This window comes from Peromyscus leucopus, chromosome 10 (genome assembly GCF_004664715.2).
Source record: "Peromyscus leucopus breed LL Stock chromosome 10, UCI_PerLeu_2.1, whole genome shotgun sequence".
NCBI lineage: Eukaryota > Metazoa > Chordata > Mammalia > Rodentia > Cricetidae > Peromyscus > Peromyscus leucopus.
Genome location: NC_051071.1, coordinates 77,170,795 through 77,193,588, shown reverse-complemented (window position 1 = coordinate 77,193,588; position 22,794 = coordinate 77,170,795). Strand labels below are relative to the sequence as shown.

The following is a 22,794-nucleotide window of genomic DNA, read 5'->3' as shown; positions in this document are numbered from 1 at the left end:
AAAACTCTAGCTACAAATGGCGCCCAACGTGGGGCAAGAGTTTGTACCTAAAACCTGAGAAAAAAGATTCTAAAATGGAGCTAAAAACAGCTTCCTAATTGTCTCTCTCAAATGAGCAGCAGCAGCCGGTTTGAGTTACTTGTGGGTTCCTAGTGTGCTCGCTCAACCTGCAGTATGGCGGGAATGAGGCCTCTGCAAGTGGCACATTAAGCTGCGTGGTGGATTTAGCCTTTACTAGTACAAAACAAAAAAAAGAGGTTTCTGGGCTACAAGCTGCTTGGATAAAAGCATAGACCCAGGAAGGCTCCCAGAGCTGGCGGAAAAGGTACCACTGCCATGTTGGGAAGCTGAAGTGGGCGGAGCCAGCAGCCACAGCGCCGTTTCAGGCTTAAAAGACTGAAGTTTAGCCGGGCGGCGCACGCCTTTAATCCCAGCACTCGGGAGGCAGAGCCAGGCGGATCTCTGTGAGTTCAAGGCCAGCCTGGGCTACCAAGTGAGCTCCAGGAAAGGCGCAAAGCTACACAGAGAAACCCTGTCTCAGAAAACCAAAAAAAAAAAAAAAAAAAAAATTGACAGAAGTCATTCCTAGGGATGGAAACCCAACAACTGAGGGCTTATGGAGAGGATACATTTTATTTTATCTTTTGTTTTATTTTTTTTAACGATGTTAATGGTTTGAATCTAAAACACACTCATGTTTTGAATGCGTGTCACCTGACTGATGGCATGATTAGGGAAGGCTTGGAGCCTTCAAGAAATGAGGACTTGCTAGGAAAGCAGATCACCAGGGGTGGGCTTTGGAGGCTATGGCTTGGATCCTGGTTTTGGACAAGCCCTTCTCTTATGGTCCGCAACAATGAGAATATCTTTGCCACGTGCTCCTGTCTCCACAGGCTGAGCACTCTGCCCTGCCTTCCCTCCATGATGTACAGAAATCAGCTGAAACAGAGGCGGAAGACATCGTTACTCCCACAAGGTGTTTCTTCCAAGTGTTTTCATCACAAAAATGCAAAAGCAACTAACACAGACTCCATGGCCCCTGTACTACTTGAATTTTTTACTATAAACATGTTTCTCCCAATTGATGTGAGAATGCACCTATTTGTTGGAACAAATTTTCTTCTTAATTTAAATTTTTTGATGAATTTCATCATTTCCTCCCCCTCTTTCTACAACTCCTCTCATGTGCCATCCCCCACTCCCTCTCAAATTCATGATCTTTATTATTGTTATTACTTATTTTTACAAGGGAAGAGAAAAACCCAGACATAAGCTCTGGAAGGAGATTTGGCTGCATTAAAGTAATAATGCGTTTTTTTCATTGGCACTAGAAGGACAGGTATCAGTCTAACTGAAATTATATTACCCAGCATTCTTCTTCAGGAGACTGGTAAAGAGGAACAGGCAGGATGTCTCAGTCAACAGGGTGATTAATGACCGTGTAACCCAGAAGAAATATACCTACACCACTCAGACACACAGAGGGCCTCTTTCTGCAGGTGTTATGTCTTAGTGTCTCACAGAGGGTGGGTGTAACCAGGATCAGGCTTGTTCACTGAAAGGGAAATAGAGAGGTACTCACAGATAAAATCAGAATTCCTGGCCTTGTGCCTTGGTTCTGTACTAGCTTCTGGGTTTATAATCTTTGGCAAGATATTTAGACTTTGTTGATATAAAAGCTTTTCTTTACAAAATGAGGTTAAATATGAAGCAACTGGACTTCACAGTTTTTGTAAATGAAGTGCAGATACCTTAGGCTTGAGGGGAATGGGAGAGCATTCTGGAGTTGATGATTCACAAACTCAAGAGTCATTAAATGTGGTCAGGGGAAGGGTAAAGACTCGGGGCTTGGGGAACTGATCTGAGTGGAGGTTACAATGTGGAATAGAGAGAAAGCTTTTAGAAAGACTAGGAAAATTGAGGATTTCTAGAGAACAAATTGGTGAACATTTGCTTCTGTAATATTTTCAGTAACCTTCAATAAAGTAGATTTTAATACTGACATTTTACAGAAGTCTGGGATTTGGAAGTGACCCGCCTGAAATTACTTTAAAAATAATAGGACAAGAACTTATCTTCTTCTAACCATTTTAATTAATTACTATTATTTTACCACTTCTTCCCATTAACACATCAAGATCAGTTTGATGGTTAAAATAGTAAGAAAGATAGGTTTCCCTCAATATGCTCAGCAGGTTACATTTTGAAAAAAAGAGTCTGAATCTTGAGGGAAAAAAAGTCATGTAGAATATGTCATTTTGTACATAGGTGTTACAGAATATTATTTTAAAGTGTGTTGCTTTTGTTTATGTTGCATTTGTTTAACTCTGTGAAGCTGTGCTACTTTGCCTGTCTAAAACACCTGATGGTCTAATAAAGAACTGAATGGCCAATAGCAAGGCAGGAGAAAGGATAGGTGTGGCTGACAGGCAGAGAGAACATATAGAAGGAGAAATCTGGGAGGAAAGGAGCAAGGAGCCAGAGAAGGAGGAGGACTTCAGTGGCGAGCCACCCAGCTACACACCAAGCCACGGAGTAAGAGTAAGATTTACAGAAGTAAGAGAATGGGGAAAACCCAGAGATGGGATAAGATAAGTTAAGAAAACCTCGCTAGAAACTAAGCCAAGCTAAGGCCAGGCATTCATAAGTAAGAATAAGCCTCCATGTGTGATTTATTTGGGAGCTGGGTAGCGGGCCGCCCCAAAAGAGTAATAAAACAACCAATAACACATTATAACTAATAACAATGCTCCACACTGAAGGCATAGGGGCTGGGACAGCTGCTCAGTGAGGAAATTGCTTTGAGTGTATAAGTTTGATCTCCATCACCAATGTGAAAAACTGGGTGCAGTGGCACTTGTCTATAACCACAGTGCTGGGAGGGAAGGGAGCCAGACCCCCAAAGCTTGCTGGCCCTAATCTGGGTGAACTGGCAAGATTCAGGTTGAGTGAGAGACTCTGTCTCACAGAGTATGGTGTAGAACAATAGATGGAAATGTCCAAAAGTGAGCTGTGGCCTTCACGAAGGCATGCATGACTTCCTCTGTGTGTGTGTGTGTGTGTGTGTGTGTGTGTGTGTGTGTGTGTGTGCAACAAAGTAAATTCTAGCAAAATTTATTAATTTTGATATGTCACTGAACTCTGTTGCTTATCTGTAACCACCTCACATGTAGGCTTGACTAATACAAGACAGTTTTGATGACCTTAACCTCAGAGCTCTGCCTCAAAAGAAAACTGAGCAATGTGGCTGTCTTAGACAAGTAACATGGAGCAGTTATGTCTTAGGGAAATATTTCTTTCTGTAGAGATTTGACATCTCCTTGCATCACCTTTCTAGAGCACAGACACCATGGCAGACTTTGCTTAATCCTTCTACCTTTTCCCTGGTGGTTGGAGCCTTCCAGTTCATGACCTTATGGCAGGGTATGAATTCAATTTTTATATTGTTTCAAATCTATTCAACTTCCTGCTTACAGGGATTTGTCTGTCCTAGACAATTATCAGTCATGATCCTTTCAAGTGTGTGTTTTTTTAACTCATTCTCTCTCTCCTCACTTTGTAGAATCCTTTTTAGAAATAAGTGAGATACTCCCATGCTATGCTTGAATTCTCTTCTAGTCTTGTATTTTCTCTATATTTATCTTTCTGCTGTGTCCTAGGAGATGTCTTCAGATCTCTTAAAACAATAGTCTCTCTAGCTTAGGCAAATCTACTGCTGAAGCCATCACATGAGATTTCACATTGTTTAATTGTGCTCTTATTCCTAGATGTTTCCCATGGGCAGCAGCCGCACCCCCCCCTTCCACATTTGCTGTTTCTTTTCTTTTACTTGCTTGGTTGGGCTTCTGCTCCTGAATGCTGCTGGGTCTCTTTCTGTCTTGTCAGTTTCCTATGTTTCTAGCTCTACTTTGATGTCTACTGATTTGAAACACATCTAATAGGCTCTTTGATTGACTTTAACACTTTTGATTTTTATGTTTTAGAAATTATTTCTCTTGTGGGTTTGGCTCCCAGTTAGAGTAGACGGTGCTTCCAGATGTTAATGAACTTGGACTATGAACTCCTGTATTATTTGGGACAATCAAGTGAGTTTCATGGTGAAGGCATGCCTTCAGCTTTAATTCATTTTTGTCAAGCATTTTTCTGAGGCCTCTTTTTAGTTCTAAGGTGTTCCAAGACCACACAGGTGCTATTATGGAGTCTCAAAGCTATCTAAGAGAAGACACTAAAGCGAAAGCTGTCTTACTCCCCCATCCATTGCCTGTGTTGAGGCAGGCTTGTCCCATTTACCTGTATGTTTTAGTAGACATGTCTGGAAGGTTCTGACATTTAAACAAGGATCTTTGGTACAACCTTTCATCTTACTAGGATAAACAACCATGCCATCTGTCTTAACACGAGGTTTAAATGTCAAGATCTACATATCAGCTACCTTCCAGCCTCAGCTGACTATGCGCAACATTAGTCTATGAAATGTCCACTCCTGATGTCTAATTCCTCCTTTTTTTTTTGAAGGGATGAGAGAAGGCACTGAGTATTTTCTTCAACATTCCAAAAAATTAAGCTGTTTATTTAAAAGAAAAATTTCATATTTAGTATTTCCAGATGATGTGTAGTACAATGGCTTTATTGTAAACATGCCCATATTTCCTAGAGCCAAAGTACCACACTCACCTTCCTTTGGCTTTAAAAGTGGTTCTCTTGATGTTCTAGGGGGCCCCACACAGCTGACTGACAGCTATGTGGAGAACTGCCTGTCTTACCCTGCAGGTTCCTGGTAGCCAAGTTCCTATTCTTTTGTCCACGGGAGGCTGAACTGTGAATGGGTTCATCGCTCAAACCATGTCAACCAATGACTTCTTTATAAAATATGGAGCTTCACACACTAAAATAATCTAAGTCCTCTAGTTTTGGTTCTTTTATTTGGCTCAGTCTCAATAGTTGTTAGTATATAGCTTACTTGTGTGCTTATCATTTTTGCTATGGTATAAAGAATAATATTTCCTACTTCTTTGGATAATTAGTGGTTTGATCTGTGCATACAGTTGTGGATACAATAATCTGAATAGATACTGTAACAACAGCTTCACCAAGCACCAATCAGGAAGTCACTATATATTTAATAATAATAATAGTAGTAGTAGTAGTAGTAATAAATACTTGTTTAAATTTTTTTGGTTTTTTTGACACAAGATTTCTCTGTGAAACAGTCCTAGCTCTGCTGGAACTTACTCTGTAGACCAGGCTTGCCTCAAACTCACAGAGATCCACCTTCCTCTTCCTCTCCTGGGATTATAGGCTTGTGTCACCACCACCTGGCCTTGTTTTACTTTTTATGTTTACTTTCAAAGCAACTTCAGTATCTAATCTCAGAAACTACATAAGGGACAGGAATTTTTTTTGCCATGTTCCACATTTACAACTGAGTATAAAGAATTTCATCTAACTATAAAGGAGCACAGAATCCAAGCCTGCACTTTTTATCTAGTACTTTTTCAATATATGTATCTCATCTCTCTGAATACAGCTCTCTAAATTTTCTTCTGGGGATGGACAGATAATGCAGTCAGAAAAGTTCTCATTTTCCAAGCATAAAGACCCATAAAGACCCCTCAGAAACCACACAAAAAAGGAGCTTTCATAGGTACAGCTTCGACACAGGGAAATCAGGTAGATCAACCTCTGAGTTTCCTGAGCCAACCAATCTAGCCACTGCTTGGTGAGTTCCAAAGAAAGACACTGTCTCAAAAAAAAGTGCTGATTAAGAAACAAGATTGTCCCCCAACCTCCATACGTAATATGTACCTGCATCCAAACACATACACACAAATGAACACATGTATATGCTTACATTAAAAACATACAATAAAGTTTCTTCTGAGGAAGTATATTTTTTATTAGTATCTGTCTTTGATTTTTTCCCTCAGATATACAGATCATAGTGAAAATACCCAATATAGCATTAGACTCTGGGAACTATTTCTTTGTTCTGCAGTGAGAGACCACAAATGGCCTCATTTGAACCGTGGCACCACAGGCACTGAGCCACAGGTAGTTGGACCAATGCATACAAATTAACCGACGTGGTCAATAATATCTTTTCTAGGAATTAAAAATTATACTGTAGGGAGAGCAAGTGAGTTACCTGCGTGACTTTCCATGCAGAACAGAAAAACAGAAAGACTGTGGGGGAAATGAGAGGTCTCAGGTTAGCAGACAAGGGCAAACATACAAGAGTTGGCAAGAGAAAGCCAGAGGCTTCAGAGCCTACAGATAGTCCTCTCTTGACCGAGAGTTCTTGTTTTGGCTCCAAGATAGTATCATTCATCCGTTAACACACTCCTTCATCAGAAATGTCAACCAGAAAATGGATATTTGTTTGTTTAATATTTATTAGTGTTAAATATGAGAAATTTCTAGCAGGAAGAAGTGAAATGGTCATGGCTGTAGCTGTGTTTCCCAGCGCCTCGCTTGTCTGCAGTGACATCCTTGTTGTCATCGTAAGTGTGGAAAGCCTTACATTTCCTACTATTGTTCCCATCCACAGTGCTCTAACTTAGTCTGCCCATAGCCTTCAACAATGTTAGCTAGAAGGTTCGCTTCAGTTAAAAACAAATTATTGATCTGGACAGATGACTCAGTGAGCAATAGAGTTTGTTGTTCAAGTCCAAAGACCTGAGCTAGAGTTACCAGAACCCACATGATGCCAAGCATCTGTAGCCCCAGTGCTACGACGGTGCCTGGGGCGTCATGGGCCAGCTAGCTTGGCATTCACTGTGGAAAACAACAGAGGGACCTTGCTTCAAACAAGGTGGAAATCCAGGACTGACACCTGTGGTTTTGCACACCCATGTTCACACCAACAAACAGACATACAGAAAAACTAAAACCATACAAGTAAATTTTTAAAATTTAAACTAACTATATTATACAATTAATGCTGCTTTGTTACCCACTCACCTGTGTATGTGTATGTGTGTGTCTGTGTGTGTGTGTGTGTGTGAGAGAGAGAGAGAGAGAGAGAGAGAGAGAGAGAGAGAGAGAGAGAGAGAGAGAGAGAGAGAGATTCCCTATAGCCTGTTAGTCTGTAACTGACTGTGTGAGCCAGGATAGCCTTGAATTCATGATCTTCTTGCCTTAACTTCCCAAGTGCTGATATTGTGTACATGTGCCACCAAGCCTAGATTAACATATATTTTTATTTCAGATTTTTCTGGTGAATGAAAATCTTTGAAAGAAGTGTTTGAGTCTGGGGCACTGGAGATGAAGAGCCATGCTTTACTCTGGGATGCTGCCCTGTGACATCCCATACTAGAGTGGAATAAGGCTTTGAAGCACAAAACATTAAGCAGTATGTGGATAGTTTGTCAGCAAAAGACACATGATGCCATTAAATGTAACATCAAAATATAGAGAGGGAAGGAAAGTAGTCAACTGAGAGCATCCACCAGAAAGTCAAGTAAACTAAAAGAGAGAGTGGCCAGCAGTGGAAGAGGCAGAGTCCAGAAAGGCACTGAGCCCAAGGGAGAAATGCCCCACCTACGATGTGAAACTTAAGATTTATTTTCCTACACAATAATGGTTTCATCAACTCAATACCAATCACTCTTGTCATAAGCAAGTCAGAAAAGCAGCTAGAGGCCCCCAGAATGAGTTGAAAGAGGAGTTCATTTCAGTCCTCAAACCACACCGATGTGTTTCAAGAAAGATCTAGAGGACGTGCAAACCAAGAAAATGCAGAGGGCTCTTGTTCCTCATTGAATTGGATGTGCAGTTTCTGGTGTAGTACTTCATTAAGGGGCCTAAAATACAAGCAAAGCACATATAACTACACAGATACACAGCATTATCTATTCCCCCTTAGAAAACACACGCTAAAAACATGTAAAAGCTAAGAAATAAAATAAAGTCCATTTGGTTGATCAGTGGAAAGTTGACAACAGCCATAACTAACCATTTTGCATGCATATCTATGCTCCCCTGATAGATCAACTTAGAAAAAAATTAAAGCGCATGAATCTCTGATGCTACGTGCATTGTCCAGAATGACACCATCCGTGACAGCTGGTAAATCTAGAACACCAAACCACACTTTCACCACTGAATCTGGTCGTCCCCAAGCAGGCTTGTGGCTAGCAAGGTGACCATGGTGGTTAGTTTTTTTCAACTTGACTTAAACTAGAGTCACCTAGGAAGAGAAACCCTCAGTTGAGGAATTGCTTCCATCAGACTGGCCTGTGGGCATGTCTGCAAGGATGTTCTCCTGATTAATAATTTATGTGGGAGGACCCGATTCCCTGGGAGCTGTGCTACTCCTGGGCAAGTGGTCCTGACTTATATAAGAAAGACGGCTGTGCAAGCCATGCAGAGCAAGCTGGTAACAGCTTTCCTCCACAGCCTCTGCTTCAGCTCCTGTCTCCAGGCGCTTGTCTTGAGTTCTGGCCTTGGCTTCCCTCAATGATGGAACATAACCTGTAAGCCAGAAACCCCTTCCTCCCCCAGATTGACTTGGTCAGTATTTTATCATAGTAACAGAGCCATAACCAGGACTGTAGCCCCTGAGTGGGTCATAAGCTCTTTTTTTTTTGATTGGGAAATAAAACTAGTTCTGAGTGACCATCTCTCCCCACTTACCATACTGTAGCTTTAAAATCCTGCTTTTATTTTGTTTTTCAGAAGTTAATTCAAATATCTTCATGCTGCCTGCTTCACTGATCATCATTCCATCTTAAGTCATTGATTCAAAAATTCTATTTGAAGCTTAATTTAAATTAACTTAAATTTAAATTAAAGAAATGGTTATATTTTCCTCCCACAATTCTTTCCTCTTAAAATTTCTTTCAGCAGATGGGTCAATAGTCTACTTATTTAGTTGGCATGAGGCACATGATAACAATTTTGTATCACCTTTACATTCAATCAGGCTATTCATAACACAGGCCAAGTTGCTGACACCTTCAATAGAAGGTGTAGACTAGTGACTCTCAACCTTGGGAGTGCCATAGAGTCATGCGGAGATGCTAAAATCATCTTCGGGTGGGGTCTACCTCATCATTTCTGATTCAGTAGGGCTGAGGGGAGACCAGAGATGCTGGTCTGGGGCTGCTTTAGGGGAGTCTAGATTACATATATTCTGATCTCATTGTGGATTTGTTGTCATCTACAATGTACCTGTGTATATTTCTAAATATATCCATCATTAAAATAAAAATGAGAGAACATGAATATGAAGATTCTTGGCCTTAATTTTACCTGTGTGTAATCTTTTCGATAAGAGCCATCACCCATTCAGCCTTAGGATCCAAACAAATTAATTTCTCATTTTTCAGCAGGGCTCTATAAAATTAAAACATTTTTGGTAAAATAGCAACTGTGCTTATTTAATAGTATGTTAAGTACACTCACAATAATAATCTGCAACATGGAATGCATATACTTAAAATCAACACACGGATTTTTCAAACTGTATTAATCATATTGGTGGAATGGAACTTTTAATCTTATCAGTATGCCTAGCTAATTTTTAAAGTTGTAGTTTAGTTACCTGTGCATATCATGAATGTGCCACCGTGTGGGCTCCTGGGATCAAACTCAGATTAACAAGCTTGTCAGTCACGTATTTATATATCTTTTATTGAGCGTGTTCACCATTTTGTTAGATTTTTGGGCCCCAATTAACGCTCTCTTATTATTGATCAGAGAGAGCTTGAATTCTGCTAGTTCTGCTCACAGAGCTGCAATGCTCTACCAATGTATTAAGGATCATTTGGTAGTTACTCATATAAGGCTGGATCATTTTACTGCATTCGGGGCCAAAATGTACATCTCAGGGGTTTAAAAGATAACACAATTTAAAATTCTATAATAATGAAAAACAATATAATTCTTACAATTAACCAGCATAAGAAAAAATCAGCCACAAAGCATTATGCATAATGGTACAAACTTGAAAATAATTCCCTTTAAACACAGAAGCAAGCCAAGAAAGCCTGCTCCCATGACAGCTATCTCAACAAAGCTTGAAAGACAAGTAAACGTTATAAGGTTCTCAAAGGAGGAAATGAAACTGCCTTTATTCCCAGACAGCGTGGTGGCCAAGTGAAAGGGTGAAATCAACAAATGCAAAACAAAAGCTAAGTCTAAGCAGCAAAAACTGGAATGTGAAACTTTATTGTCATAGCCTTTATAACAGCATCAGATTGTGTATAGTGACTGGGGAGAGTTTCTGAGATTTAAAGCAAGCTGAAGTAAATGATAGGCGTTTAAGAACATTGAAGTATTATATCAAGCGTGGTAGTGCACACCTGTAACCCCATGAATCAGGAGGGTGAGTTCAAGACCATTATCTCTCTCATGGTCATTTAAAATAAGCACACAGAGACAGAGAGAGCCCCTGCCTCAAAACGTAAAATAAGAGGAGGAATCTCGTGTGGCAGCCAGAGCAGTTTTCTCTGACTGATAGCGGAAGAGAACATGTGATTGGGAGAGGGAGACTGATTTGGTGTGAGGCTGATTTTCCCATCGCACATCCAAAGAACTCAGTGGAACAACCTGGAAATAGCCTCCAGGAATTAAAAATCACCACAGGCCAACAGTCTAGAACTGTGGTTCTCAACCTGGGGGCCAAATGACTCACGGGGGTCACATATCAGATACCCTGCATATCAGATATTTACATTCTGATTCACAACAGTCCCAAAATTACAGTTATAAAGTAGCAACAAAAACAATTTTATGGTTTGGGGTTACCACAACATGAAGAACTGTATTAAAGGCTTTCTGTATTAGGAAGGTTGAGAATCACCAGCCTGGAGGGATGTGGGGGCATCAGCAAAGAGCTAAATTCTCCCAGCAGCCTGAGTTGAAAGCAGAGCCCTTCAGAGAACCTCCAGGTGAAACTTCTGACTAGCTGCCATCCTTCACAAACCAGCAAGCAGTCATGTGTGTCTGTGCCTTGACTCTGGTTTGAATGGTAAGATCAGTACTGCTATAATGCCTTCTTATGGGCTTCCTAAAGCCCTGTGGATTCTCTCTCCTTTTCTTCCACTCACTCTTCTCAGTGAGCAGAGAAGCCACCTCAGCCACACAGCATGCTGAACTATAAAATGTGAAATAATAACCATATTTATTTCACACTCTATTATGATAATGTTATCTAGCAATAAACAACTAAGGCAGACACATTTAGATAGATAGACAGATGATAGATAGATATAGATAGATGACAGATAGATATAGATAAATAGATGATTGATTGATAGATGATGGATAGACAGATGATAGATAAATAGATAGATAGATAGATAGATAGATAGATAGATAGATAGATAGATAGATAGATAGATATAACAAAAGTTATGACTAAAGAATGAAGGAATTTCCTACAGTCTACAAGGTTGATGCCCCAGAATAGTTCTCACTAGAGTCATGAGGCCATATTATATGTGCTGGTACATCCAAGTGTATAATGCAGAGATTTCCTGATGTTCTCTATCCTTACATCCTTGCCCATGACTATGTATCTTCGTTTTTAAGTACTCATTGACTTCAAAGTTAATTCTACTCAGCAGAGTTTATGAAATTAACTATCATCTCCATTTAAGAGCTGCCTTCTGGTTTTGTGGTTTGGTTGTTCGGTTTGGTTTATTTTTTTCTGGAAAGAGTACATGTCATTTTTAGAAATGAGAGTGTAAATATTGGGTAAAAAATGCTTTTCCCATTCTGTGTGGGAATAATATTGTCCAGAGCCATAGTCTTCAGTCTTTTTATCTAGCACAGTGTTTCTCAACCTTGCTAATGCTGGGGCCCTTTAATACACTTCCACATGTTGTGGGGACCCCCACAGCCATAAAATTATTTTTGTTGCTACTTCATAACTGAAATTTTGCTACTGTTATGAATTGTAATGTAAGTATCAGTGATTTCCAATGGTCTTAAGTGAACTCTGTGATAGGATCATTTGATCCCCCAAAAGGTCATGACCCACATGTTGAGAACCACTAAGCAATCCTGTTAGGAGATGACAGTTAGAAAACTTCCATGAAGGAGCTTCCACCCTCCTTCCCATCTTTACTACTTACATGACTTCTTTTCGGCTACAGTAGATATTCTCAGGTATCACCTGGATATTTTTAATTAATTTAAGAAGATTGATATTAGAACTCATCTGAATACACTGACATCGTAACTCTTGAGTGTCACAGGGATGAGCTGTGGGGGAAAAGAGTAGTTAACTTCTCAGCAAGAACAAATGAGTCTGTAGTGTTCAAGTCTTTACTTTGAATTAGGAGCCAAGACAGCAAAGCACACAAGGCAAATACATGAGGCTGACCTATGATCTTATTACGGCAAGGAAACACTTGTTAAGCACCTACTATGTTTGAAAAAATTGCAAATAAACTAGGTGACTAGTAGATTGCTTAAAGGTAAATACAGTCAGTATCCATGGTAAAGCAACTCAAACCTTAATGATTATGTGTAAATGTTACCAATTGAAGAGTGGCAAATTCTATCAGCATGAAATAATTAAAGTAAATATCCTAAATCTTTTTGTAGTAATTCTTCTGTTATCAACTCTGAAAAAGAAAAGCATCAGTTCTTGGGGCCAGCTATTTCTAGCAAGTCAAATGCATGCTTTCACCTAACTTAATATGACTACATGAAATTCTGTGAACTTCACAATCTAAATGCAGACCTTCTTAGGGTTTCATTTGACCATTTCTACAATCTGTTTATCAGCCCAAACCACTTCATTATATTTGAAATGTCTTCAGACTTTCCCCCAGTAGCTAAATGGAAAATAAAAATGCCTCCTTAGCTTACCAAGGTTGCCTAGGTTGAGGACAACGAGCAGGAACGCCAGCCAGCCCTCAGCAGCCATGTCTGTCTGTGGCTTGACTCTGGTCTGGATGGTAAAATCAGTACGGTGCCTTTTGTATGCTGTCTGCAGCCCTGGGAGCTCTCTCTCCTCTTCTACTCTCCCCACTGAAGAAGGAAAAGTAGCACACGCTACCCGTTTCACAAGCCAGTACTGAAGCTGGGCTTAGTTTTCACACTTTGTTCAGTTGAGAGGTTGGGAGCAGGTTGAGGTGAACTTGATGCATACAGATACAAACCTCTCATGTTTTAGAGCCGAAACTGTGCAAATGTAAGGAGATTGATGTCATTGTAGTCAGTGAATGGAGTTATGAGAATGTAAATAATTTTGTTTTACAAAATCCACCTTTGTACAAAGAAGGGAACTAAGATACTTTCCCATAGCAAATATTTGCCTTTGGCTCTTGTATATATTTGCATGGTCCTATTTGAGGTTTTAATAGAATTTACCATGGTGAAATCATATTTACACCATCAATTACAAATGGAGTCCAGACTAAAATAACCTAATAAATTTTATCCTATCAAGAATAGCAAACTGCAGTTATTTGGGACTTTGAATGCACAAGTTTCCTTGGGCTTGGAGATCATTTAAGTAGCAAAGGACTATGAGTTTTACTCCCCTCCCCCTTAAGCAGTTTTATAATTGATCTTAATGATCTAAAACGGACTGCTCCTTGTTTTGGTGTATACAAATCAAACAGTAACACATCCGCGCTAACATGAGCTACCACAGCCAGAGAATAGGTGGCCTAAATGGCAGCAATGTTTTGCCTTACAATCCTGGAGACTGAAAGTTTGAGCTTAAGGTATGGACTGGGTTGGTCCTTTTTTGGTACTATAAGGAAGGGATATATGCCAGGCATCTTTACTTGGTGTGCTGGTGGTTGCTGTCCTGTTTACAATAACAGTGTTCTCTCTATATGAATGTCTATCTCCAAGTTCTCCTTCGTTAAAGGACGCTAATATGCTGGATTAGAGATCATCCTATTAACCTACTTTAACTCAATTGCTTCTTTTTTAATGAAAAAATTCATACAATATTTTTGAGCATCTTTTTATGCTCTCCCAGTTCCTCATAGATCCTACCCATCTCTCTACCAAACCAACTTTATGTTCTTTTTTCTTTTTCCCTTTAGAAGCAAACAAGCAAAACCAAGAAACCATACATGCGTGCACACACACACACACACACACACACACACACACACACTCATACACACACGTACACAAACACAGATCCCCACACAAACAGAAATCAAAGTAAATAAGCAAAAGACTAATAAGACAAAAAACTGCCCAAAAACAAAATGAGACAAAAACTCTGCAAAAATACCACTGAGTTTTGTGTTGGCCAACTGCTCCTGGGCACGGGGCCTACCCTAAAGTACGGTTAATGTGCCCACTAAGACTCCATTAGAGAAAAGTGATATGTATCAACTATAGAAAGCCTCTCAGCTAGGGGTGGAAGCTGCATCTCCTCTCAGAGCTGGGATCCTCATCTGGCTTGAACCTCTGGAGGCCCTATGTGTGCTACTACATTCTCTGTGGGCTCATATGTGCATCTGTCCTATTGTGTTTGGAAGACACTGTTTCCTTGGAGTCATTCATCACCTCTGGCTTCTATAATCTTTGCCTCTTCTTCCACATAGATCCCTGAGCTTTGAGAGGAGGGCTTTCACAAAAAATGTCTTATTAAGGATGGAGTTCTCCAACGTTTCTACTCTCTGCCCATTGTCCAGTTGTGGGTCTCTATGTTAGTTCCCATCTGCTTCAGGAAGAGGCTTCTCTAATGAGGATTAAGCAAGGCACTATATGACTATAGCATATGTCATTAGGAATTGTTTTATTGCTTTGCTCCTTTAGCAGAAGAATAGTAGTAGGTTTTCTCCTGGGCTCATGATTTATCTAGTCGCAGGTTCTTGGCCCTTTGGGTAGTGCCGTGCTTGGGTTCTAGCTCGTGGAGTGGGCCTTAGACCTAACCAAAAAGTGGTTGGTTATTCCCACAACATTTGTGCCACCATTTCACCAGTCCACCTTGCAGGCAGGTGGTGTCTACAGTAGTAAGTCTCTATGTTGTTTTTCAAATGGCTGCTGTTAGTTGTCCCTCCCCGTATTCCCCTTCACCTTCCTTGTCCACACCCCTCCCTATTTAATCCTCCTATTCTAATTTTCCCTCTGTCTCTCCATTACAATATACAGCACTCAGTCTCATCGGTTGCCTGTTGAAAGACTGAATATCCAAATAAGTTCACATTCTGAAGTATTAGGGCTTAGGACCTCTGCATTTGATATAACATATTATAGCATTTAACTAAAGAATATGTGATCACTACAAGGCTGATATAGTCCAAAGACAAACTTCGCTTAAATAATAAAAAAGTTTTCTTGCTCATTCTCATTGAGCATTCATTATGTATCAGGAACTTTTGCAGACACTATGTCTTGAAAGAGAATTAAAATTGAGTTAATTTCAATGTCATTATGTCATAGCCTGCTTTAGCGAGAGAGACAAAAAATATGTTATACCCACGGGGATCTGTGTTTATTATGATTCAAATCTGGAATTTCCCTCAAAGGCCCATATATTAAAGGCTTCATCCCTAACTTGGCACTATAAGCAATAGTGGAAAGTTTAGGAAGTGAGTTCACGTGATAATTTTATATTATTGAACCCAAACTCCTACCTGGCTGCCAAAATATTGGGGTTTTATTTGATTTATTTCTCTTCTCTAAGCTGTCTGATTTCTTTTTCTAATGATGACTGAAGACAATGGAAGTGATTTTAACTATCTCTCACTTTCTTTTTTTTTTTTTTTTTTTTTTTTTTTTGGTTTTTCGAGACAGGGTTTCTCTGTGTAGCTTTGTGCCTTTTCCTGGAACTCACTTGGTAGCCCAGGCTGGCCTCGAACTCACAGAGATCCGCCTGGCTCTGCCTCCCGAGTGCTGGGATTAAAGGCGTGCGCCACCACCGCCCGGCTCTATCTCTCACTTTCAAAGGCAAATGTTGAAGAGTTTTGAAGTGGAAGATAAATGTTGGTAACATGCCAACCTATTGGGGAAATTGAGTCTGGCTATGGCCTTGGTAAACCTGCTTTCTTTCTTTTAGGGACTAAGTGTCCTGGTCCAGGTTTCAGCTTTAAATGCAGCCAAAACAATAAGAAAGGAGAAAAGAAACAAAGAAAAGGAAGAAAGAAGGAAGGAAGGAAAGGAGGAAAGGAGGGAGGGAGGGAGGGAGAGAGGGAGGGAGGGAGAGAGGGAGGGAGGGAGAGAGGGAGGGAGGGAGAGAGGGAGGGAAAAGGAAGCCAAAGACTAATATCTGGCTCCTTAGGCAACTTATGAGATTAATGTAAATAATATCTTGTTTTAAATTGGTTTTATAGTTTCAGCAGAATAAGAATACAACACTCCAAATGGCTCCCCAAGAGACCTATATGGCTCAGCTGAAACCGGCCATGGAGTGCTGTTCCACCCTGGTGATGTTGGCCATACTATAATGTGTATCTCCTGCCAGATTTCCGATTTCCTGACTCACATCACATTCTCTCTCCAACCCCAACCCCCAGTTCTAGGGTAGTCTACTCATTAATAAAATAACAATACGTAAGTCTTTACCTTGAAGTCTAATTTCTGGGAAGCCCAAGTATCCAAATATGGTTTCCTTTGAAAGCAGAATCTGATACAAAGATTTCTATCCCAAGAAGAAGAACCAGTGAGAGAAAGCAGAAGTCGAGGGAGAGAAGAGAGAAAGACAGTAAACAGCACAATGATGAGGTAGCAAGGTGAGCAGCTATGCTTCTTGTCTTTATACCAGGAAAACTTGTAGAACATTTCCCACAATTGTACCTCCATTTAAGTCATTCGGGAGTAAAGGTAAACAGCCTTTAGCAAAATATACACACCATAAGGCTAGAATGAATGCAGGCTTCATCTACTAACTGCCATTCACCCTGGGAGGGGCGGGGTTGAAGGATGTTTTTGAGGGCCTTGCATCCCAGATTTTCCTGTCTGTGAGTTCAGCACCGTGTCTGCTCTTCCTTCAGATGAGGGAGCCTCAGCCAGGAGGGCAGAGACATGAAGTTGAAAAGTTGTTGAGTTTGGGAACATTGATGATGATTAGTAGACAGGCTCTTTGTCTTACTCTTTGTATGGGCAGAGAAATGGCATCATTTCTTTTCCTGGGTTGCCATATTGTATGGTTGTGATTGTCCACCTCTCTCATCCCTCGTGGTTCTTTGGTTACTTCTGGGAGTCCCAGGACGGTGCCTCTGGAGCATTCACAAAGCAGAGCTCCTAAGGACAGGATAGTGTCAGCCATCTTTATTTTTCTCTCTCTCTCTCTTGGAGGCCTTACTCAGGAGCCCCAACCATGTCACCATTGATGTTTCCAGTAGCCAGACTCATGAAATTGTGCTGTTACATCATTTTCATTTCCTGTTACCTTCAACCAGTGACTACCACCTCACATGTCCTGTGTGCTAGTTCTTAATCATTCAGCATTCTTGAAGGGAGAGTATGGCAGTTTCTAAGTCTCGGGGAAATTGGATGGGGAAGCTACATTTTTCATATCTATTCCATTGGAAACTGAGACATATCTTTGGAATTGGGCTGAGGAGTAATAGCAAATAATCATAGTTTTTGAACACTGACATTTATCCTCCTTCTTATTTCAGAAGACACATTCTTGTTCTTTCTGAACTATTTAGAAAGGGAAATTAAGCTGACTGAAATCAAGAAAGTTGCCTAAGATTATGATAGGATTGTAATTGACTCCAAAGCCAACCTGACACTTTGAAACCTGGTTTGAACCACCCTAAGGATGACCTCTGTCCTTCTTGCATCCTATGTTTACTACTGACAAGGACATGGAAGCCTACAGAGCAAGGTCCAATGCTGGAGGGTCTTAGGCATGAATTATGGCTTTACTGAACCCTTGGGTTCCCTCTTCTCAATGTTTTCCAGAGCCCACTCACTTGGAGTTAGGGAGGGAATGCCAGCATTATGGAGCTTTTAGACAGGTTTCAGTGCATTTTAATTTTGTGTGCTTTACAAACTTCTTCTTTCCTGAATTATTTGTAATCAATAATGTAGGAGATAGATTATTATAACTTTCAACCCTTAGGTCTGGAGAGGAAGCCCACAGAGTTTGTTTCTTGCTACCCATGGCTTTATATATTCAGGTTGGAACAAGTTGAAAGCTCTCAGATACTCAGGCTGCCAGTGCTGCCGTCTTGCCTCTGTGGGAGACATTTACCCAAATTCAGGATTTCCTAATGATTGCTAAGTTCCTAAATAGGAAATAAGCATGTACTCCACAGGTGCACACACAAAAGATTCCCATTTCCAAATTTGGAGTTTAGCTTTAGACTACTGAGATGTTTTCTTTTTCATACAATTTTGTCCTTAGAAACTGGAGTGCAGCTTCCATCCTGGGAATTGATGTATACAAGCCACTCAAAGGCCTTCTTTCAAGGTCTATAAAAATGTCACCAAGAGGGGTGAGTACCAATATAGTCAAACCAAATGTATCTATATATCAGTAATCTATATATTGATATGAAGAATTAGAGCATTGAAATGGGTAGTCATTTCACACATAATAAGGTAGAGTGCTGAACCCAAATCTCGGACCCTTCTGTAAAGTAAAGTACTCGACTACTTACTTTTTCTGCTTCTGGTAAGACAATTGAGCTCAAAGGAAAAATTACCAAATTTGCCACCATTTCACTGTCAATTCCATTAAATTGTCAACAGTTGTTAGAAAAATCACTTTGCACTCCCGGCAGTAGTAGATACATAGATTTATCTGGCCATCCCCTGTGATCAGATTGCTGACTACCCCGGTTGTCACTGGAGAGCCTTCATCCAGTGACTGATGGAGGCAGATTCAAAGACCCATGGCCAAACATTGGGCTGAGCTTGGGAAGTTCTTCTGGCAAGGATGTTGAAAACTTGAGGAGAGAGAAGAGGGGTTGTAGGAGCTAGGAGGGGGGCAGAGGCAGGAAAACCCATAGAAATGGCTAGCGTGGCTCATGGGAACTCACAGAGTCTGAACCAACAACTAGGGAGCCTGCATGTGACTGACCTAGGCCCTCTGTATAAATATGACAGTTGTGTAGCTTGGTCTATTTTTGGCACTCCTGGCAATGGGAGCAGGGGCTGTCCCTAGTGCGTTGGCTGGCTTTTGGGAACCTGTTCCGCATGCTGGATTGTCTTGCCCAGCCTGAATACAGGGGGAAGTCTTATGGCAACTTGATATGCCATGCTTTGCTGATGCCCATGAGAGGCCTGCCCCTTTCTGAACAGAGGAGGGGTGGATGAGGGGAGTGGAGGGGAGTGGGAAGGTAGTGGGAGGAAAGGAGGAGGGGAGGCTGACATTGGGATGTAAAATAAAAAAATTAAATTCTAAAAAGAAAGTTAAAAATAGAAAGAAAAATTACTTAGTAAAAGCAATGGAATTAGGTCGTTTAGTTGGCTACAAGAATGTACATAAAGGGACAAACTTGGGTGGCAAAATAGCAAGGAACTTCTTTTTTCTCTAAAAAAAAAAGATGTATTTTGTTTGTATGGCTGTTTAACCTGCATGTGTGCCATGTGAGTGCCTGGTGCCCTTGGTGGCCAGAAGAGGGTATCAGATGCCTTGGAATTAGAATTGGGAAGGTGGGGAGTCTCCAGGTGTCAGTACTGGAAAAATACATTCTTAGGTGGGGAATGAGTGCCACCAGCAAGTGAGCAGAGCCATGAGTTACAGTGATTTATTGTTGTAGCCAACTGAATGCCTGAGAAGCAGGAAGAAAACTTGAGAAACAATGATGTTTCTGGGTTAACCTCTAGCAATAGCCTTCCAAGGAAATAAAACAAGGATTATTTTTAAATATTTTATTTTCAAATTCTTTGTAAAAATACCAATAAATATTTGAACCTCTGAGTTCTAAGTCATAGAAGCATTAAGTAGTCATTGAGACTTACAAAAATCACTTAAAATATCTAAGGAATATAGAGAACATGACAATTCTTGGAGCTTCAACACAAAGTTGATCATTCATCCTGACACTGTAAAGCCATTTCAATAAATAGCAACTAATAGTCTTTTATCAGTACAAAAGTAGATGTGCACATATATTCTCCCTACATTAAATGATCTCCTTTGCCTGTTGACTGCCCCAGCTATCATCACAATGGTCAGCATGGGATGCTTGCCTCAGAAATATGAATATAATTCCCTGGGAGAATCTGAAAACCTTTAACCTTCAAGTTAAGAATGAGGATTGATGAAACCTACATTTGATATTAAATAAACAGTAAACATGATGGCATCTTGCAAGTTCAATTATACCCTTAGTTATTTTACATATAAAATATTAACAACATACACTTTGGGGAAAATAAATAAATATGGACTCTCGGGAGTTGTTCAAAGCAAGCAGGAGAAGTCTCATCCCGACGGTCTTTGGAAGGATCAATTTTTTCCTCTTTGCTTTAGAAGGCAGGTCCTTCATCAGGATCAGGGGCTTCCTCCTTTCCTGGCTCAGCTGGACCTGACGCTGTCATGAGAAAACGGATATCCTTAGTAGGTGCACAGAATTTTTCTTTCTCCTGGGTTTTCTGAGTACAGCCTGAGCCCAGTGGCCTCTGCCTGTGGTGGGGCTGTGCTGTAGAGCAGACACCTCAGCCCTAGTAGATGCGCTCCTTCAGGATGGAGGTGGAGTGGGAATCTGGGGTCTCAAAAAGCTACAGTTGTTGTTTGTCTGTCATACCAGGTCTCAGTTAGCTCACAAACTACTATTATTTTTCATTTTTATTAAGTCTCAAGCTAAATTTTCCTGAAATAGATGGATAATAGGATTTGGTGGAAATATATATATATATATACACACATATATATGTATATATATACATATATATGTATATATATATATTTCTGAGCCACTGCAAAATTCCTGCTTTTCCTCACTAAATATTAGAATCCTGTTTCCGAACACCACAGACCCACTTTTCAGAATAAACTGGATGTGCGAGCCTGGGGGAGATGAGGATTTTTAAAAAGCAGTACTATCTACTCTTATACAACAGGGATAGGCTCCAGGCGGGGATCAAGGATCCTGGAAAAATCTTTCTGGCACCACAAAAGACTAATTATCAGAAGGATTATTTTAATTGTAAAAATAATAAGCACGATTGTAGTTCTGTGACTTTCCCTGGTGTAGTTAATGTTCAGGAGTCAGACATCAGGACTCCTATGGGGCTCACAGAGTGCAAACAAAACATCACTCACGTCTTCAGTATCTTTTGGATGATCCTCTGAACCAAGGGGGCTTCAGGGTTGAGGCAAACTTCCTGACCATCCTTACGAATGGCTCTGCAGAGAGAAAGGAGGACCCTTATAAGACCTGAGGTCTCACTGGGGTGAGCATGGGGGCAGCAGGAGGGTCTGGGCGACCTTGGCAGCGGCAGAGGTTGCCTGGGGAGACACTCACATGACTTCCGTCTGGGTGCAGTGGGGTCCTGGGGGCGTCACCTTCAAGCTCTGGATGTCCTGGAAATCGATCCTTTCTTGGGTCCTCAGGCACTGACAGCGCAGCTCACTGGCCACAACCGTCCCTATGGGAAAAGACACTGGGTCAGCGGGGCTGTGGGCGGCTGCGCCCACCTGAGGCTCCTCCAGGGATGGCAGCCGCGGGTCCCACCTGTAGCCTGGCGGCTGGTGGCCAGCAGCAGCAGCAGCAGCATCAGAGCGGCGGCGCAGAGGAGTGGACGGGTGGCTGGGGCCATGGCGCTGAGAAAGGAGTGTGGTTGGAGTCTGGAGCGCAGGAGTTGGCTGGAGACTCTGTGGTGCGAATGGGGCTCGAGGCCCCTGTGAGCCCCTTTTATTCATGGTGGCTGGAAAAGCCCGAACCCCGGGCTGGGGAAATTCCTGGAGCTTCAGGTCTGGGTGTCAGAAAAAAAGACAGAGCCACACCCCTATGCTCGAGGGATGAGTGTGTTGGGGACACGCGCGTGCTACTAGCCTCTCCCTTCAGCCCTGCTTGCCCACTGGGGAGCCTGGGATGTTCGAGTCCTGCCTCAAGCCCTCCCTAAACCCTGCAAACGACAGCGAGTGTTCCCGGAAATGGAGGGACCACCTGTGATGCGACCTTTGTGCACACGGACTCCAAAGCATCGGAGCAAGAGAGAATTTAGAGCTGAGGTTGAAGGTAGAAATAAATCCGCCACTGGGTGGCGAGAGGCCAAAAGAGAAAAACAGCTTTGTGAGGGTTTGGGGCTGAAGGATTTGCTGTTCAGGAAGAGCTGGGAGAACTGAGGTTTCTACCTGGTCGTCTTATGTATACATGCTTCCTGTCTCTGTCCTTAATTATTTTTTAGGTGAGGTTCCAAAGGCAAAATATTAGTTGGACACCCAGTGATTTGTTTTATCTTGACATTTACACACACACACACAGCCACACACACACACACACACACACACACACACACACACACTCGTATTCCCTCATATTCACCACCCTCACTGCCCTCCTCTATTACTACCCCCCACCCTTGCTCCCAGCTGGTCCCTTATTTCCCCTCTTTATGTCTTATATGCATATATACAGAAATCTAGGTCCTCATATGGGAGAAAACACGCAATATTTGTCTTTCTGAAACTGGCTGCCTTCCCTTGGCGTGTTCTCCAGTTCCATACACTTTCCAGTAAATGATCATTTCATTCTTTAGGTCAGACTAAAACCCCACTAGGTACACACACCACGTTTTCCTTATCTACTCATTTGTTGATAGGCACCTAGCTGTTGCGGTATCTTGCCTATTGTGAATTAACTGCAGCTTGCATGGAGACACAAGATCCTGTGGTATCTTGCCTTTCCATATTTTTTTAATTTTGCATACTTCATATACAGCTGAAATTGGTTCTATCAAAAA

At 41.3% G+C, this 22,794-nt stretch overlaps 2 protein-coding genes across 2 annotated transcripts; both read right to left on the bottom strand.

The window, feature by feature from the left end:
• Nucleotides 1-5,871: 5,871 nt before the first annotated feature.
• Nucleotides 5,872-13,116, bottom strand: LOC119088661 (C-X-C motif chemokine 15-like). The gene is made up of 4 exons (XM_037209146.1): nt 12,823-13,116; nt 12,081-12,210; nt 9,253-9,336; nt 5,872-7,802 (listed from the first exon to the last, which is right to left on the bottom strand). The coding sequence occupies exons 1-4, from the start codon at nt 12,878-12,880 to the stop codon at nt 7,700-7,702; spliced, it is 375 nt and encodes a 124-aa protein (XP_037065041.1). The 5' UTR covers nt 12,881-13,116; the 3' UTR covers nt 5,872-7,699.
• Nucleotides 13,117-19,713: 6,597 nt separating this feature from the next.
• LOC114701719 (C-X-C motif chemokine 3-like) lies at nt 19,714-21,864 on the bottom strand. Its single transcript, XM_028881877.2, has 4 exons — nt 21,564-21,864; nt 21,354-21,477; nt 21,152-21,235; nt 19,714-20,420 (listed from the first exon to the last, which is right to left on the bottom strand). Exons 1-4 carry the CDS (start codon nt 21,646-21,648, stop codon nt 20,405-20,407), a joined length of 309 nt encoding a protein of 102 aa, XP_028737710.1. The 5' UTR covers nt 21,649-21,864; the 3' UTR covers nt 19,714-20,404.
• Between the last annotated feature and the right edge of the window lie 930 nt (nt 21,865-22,794).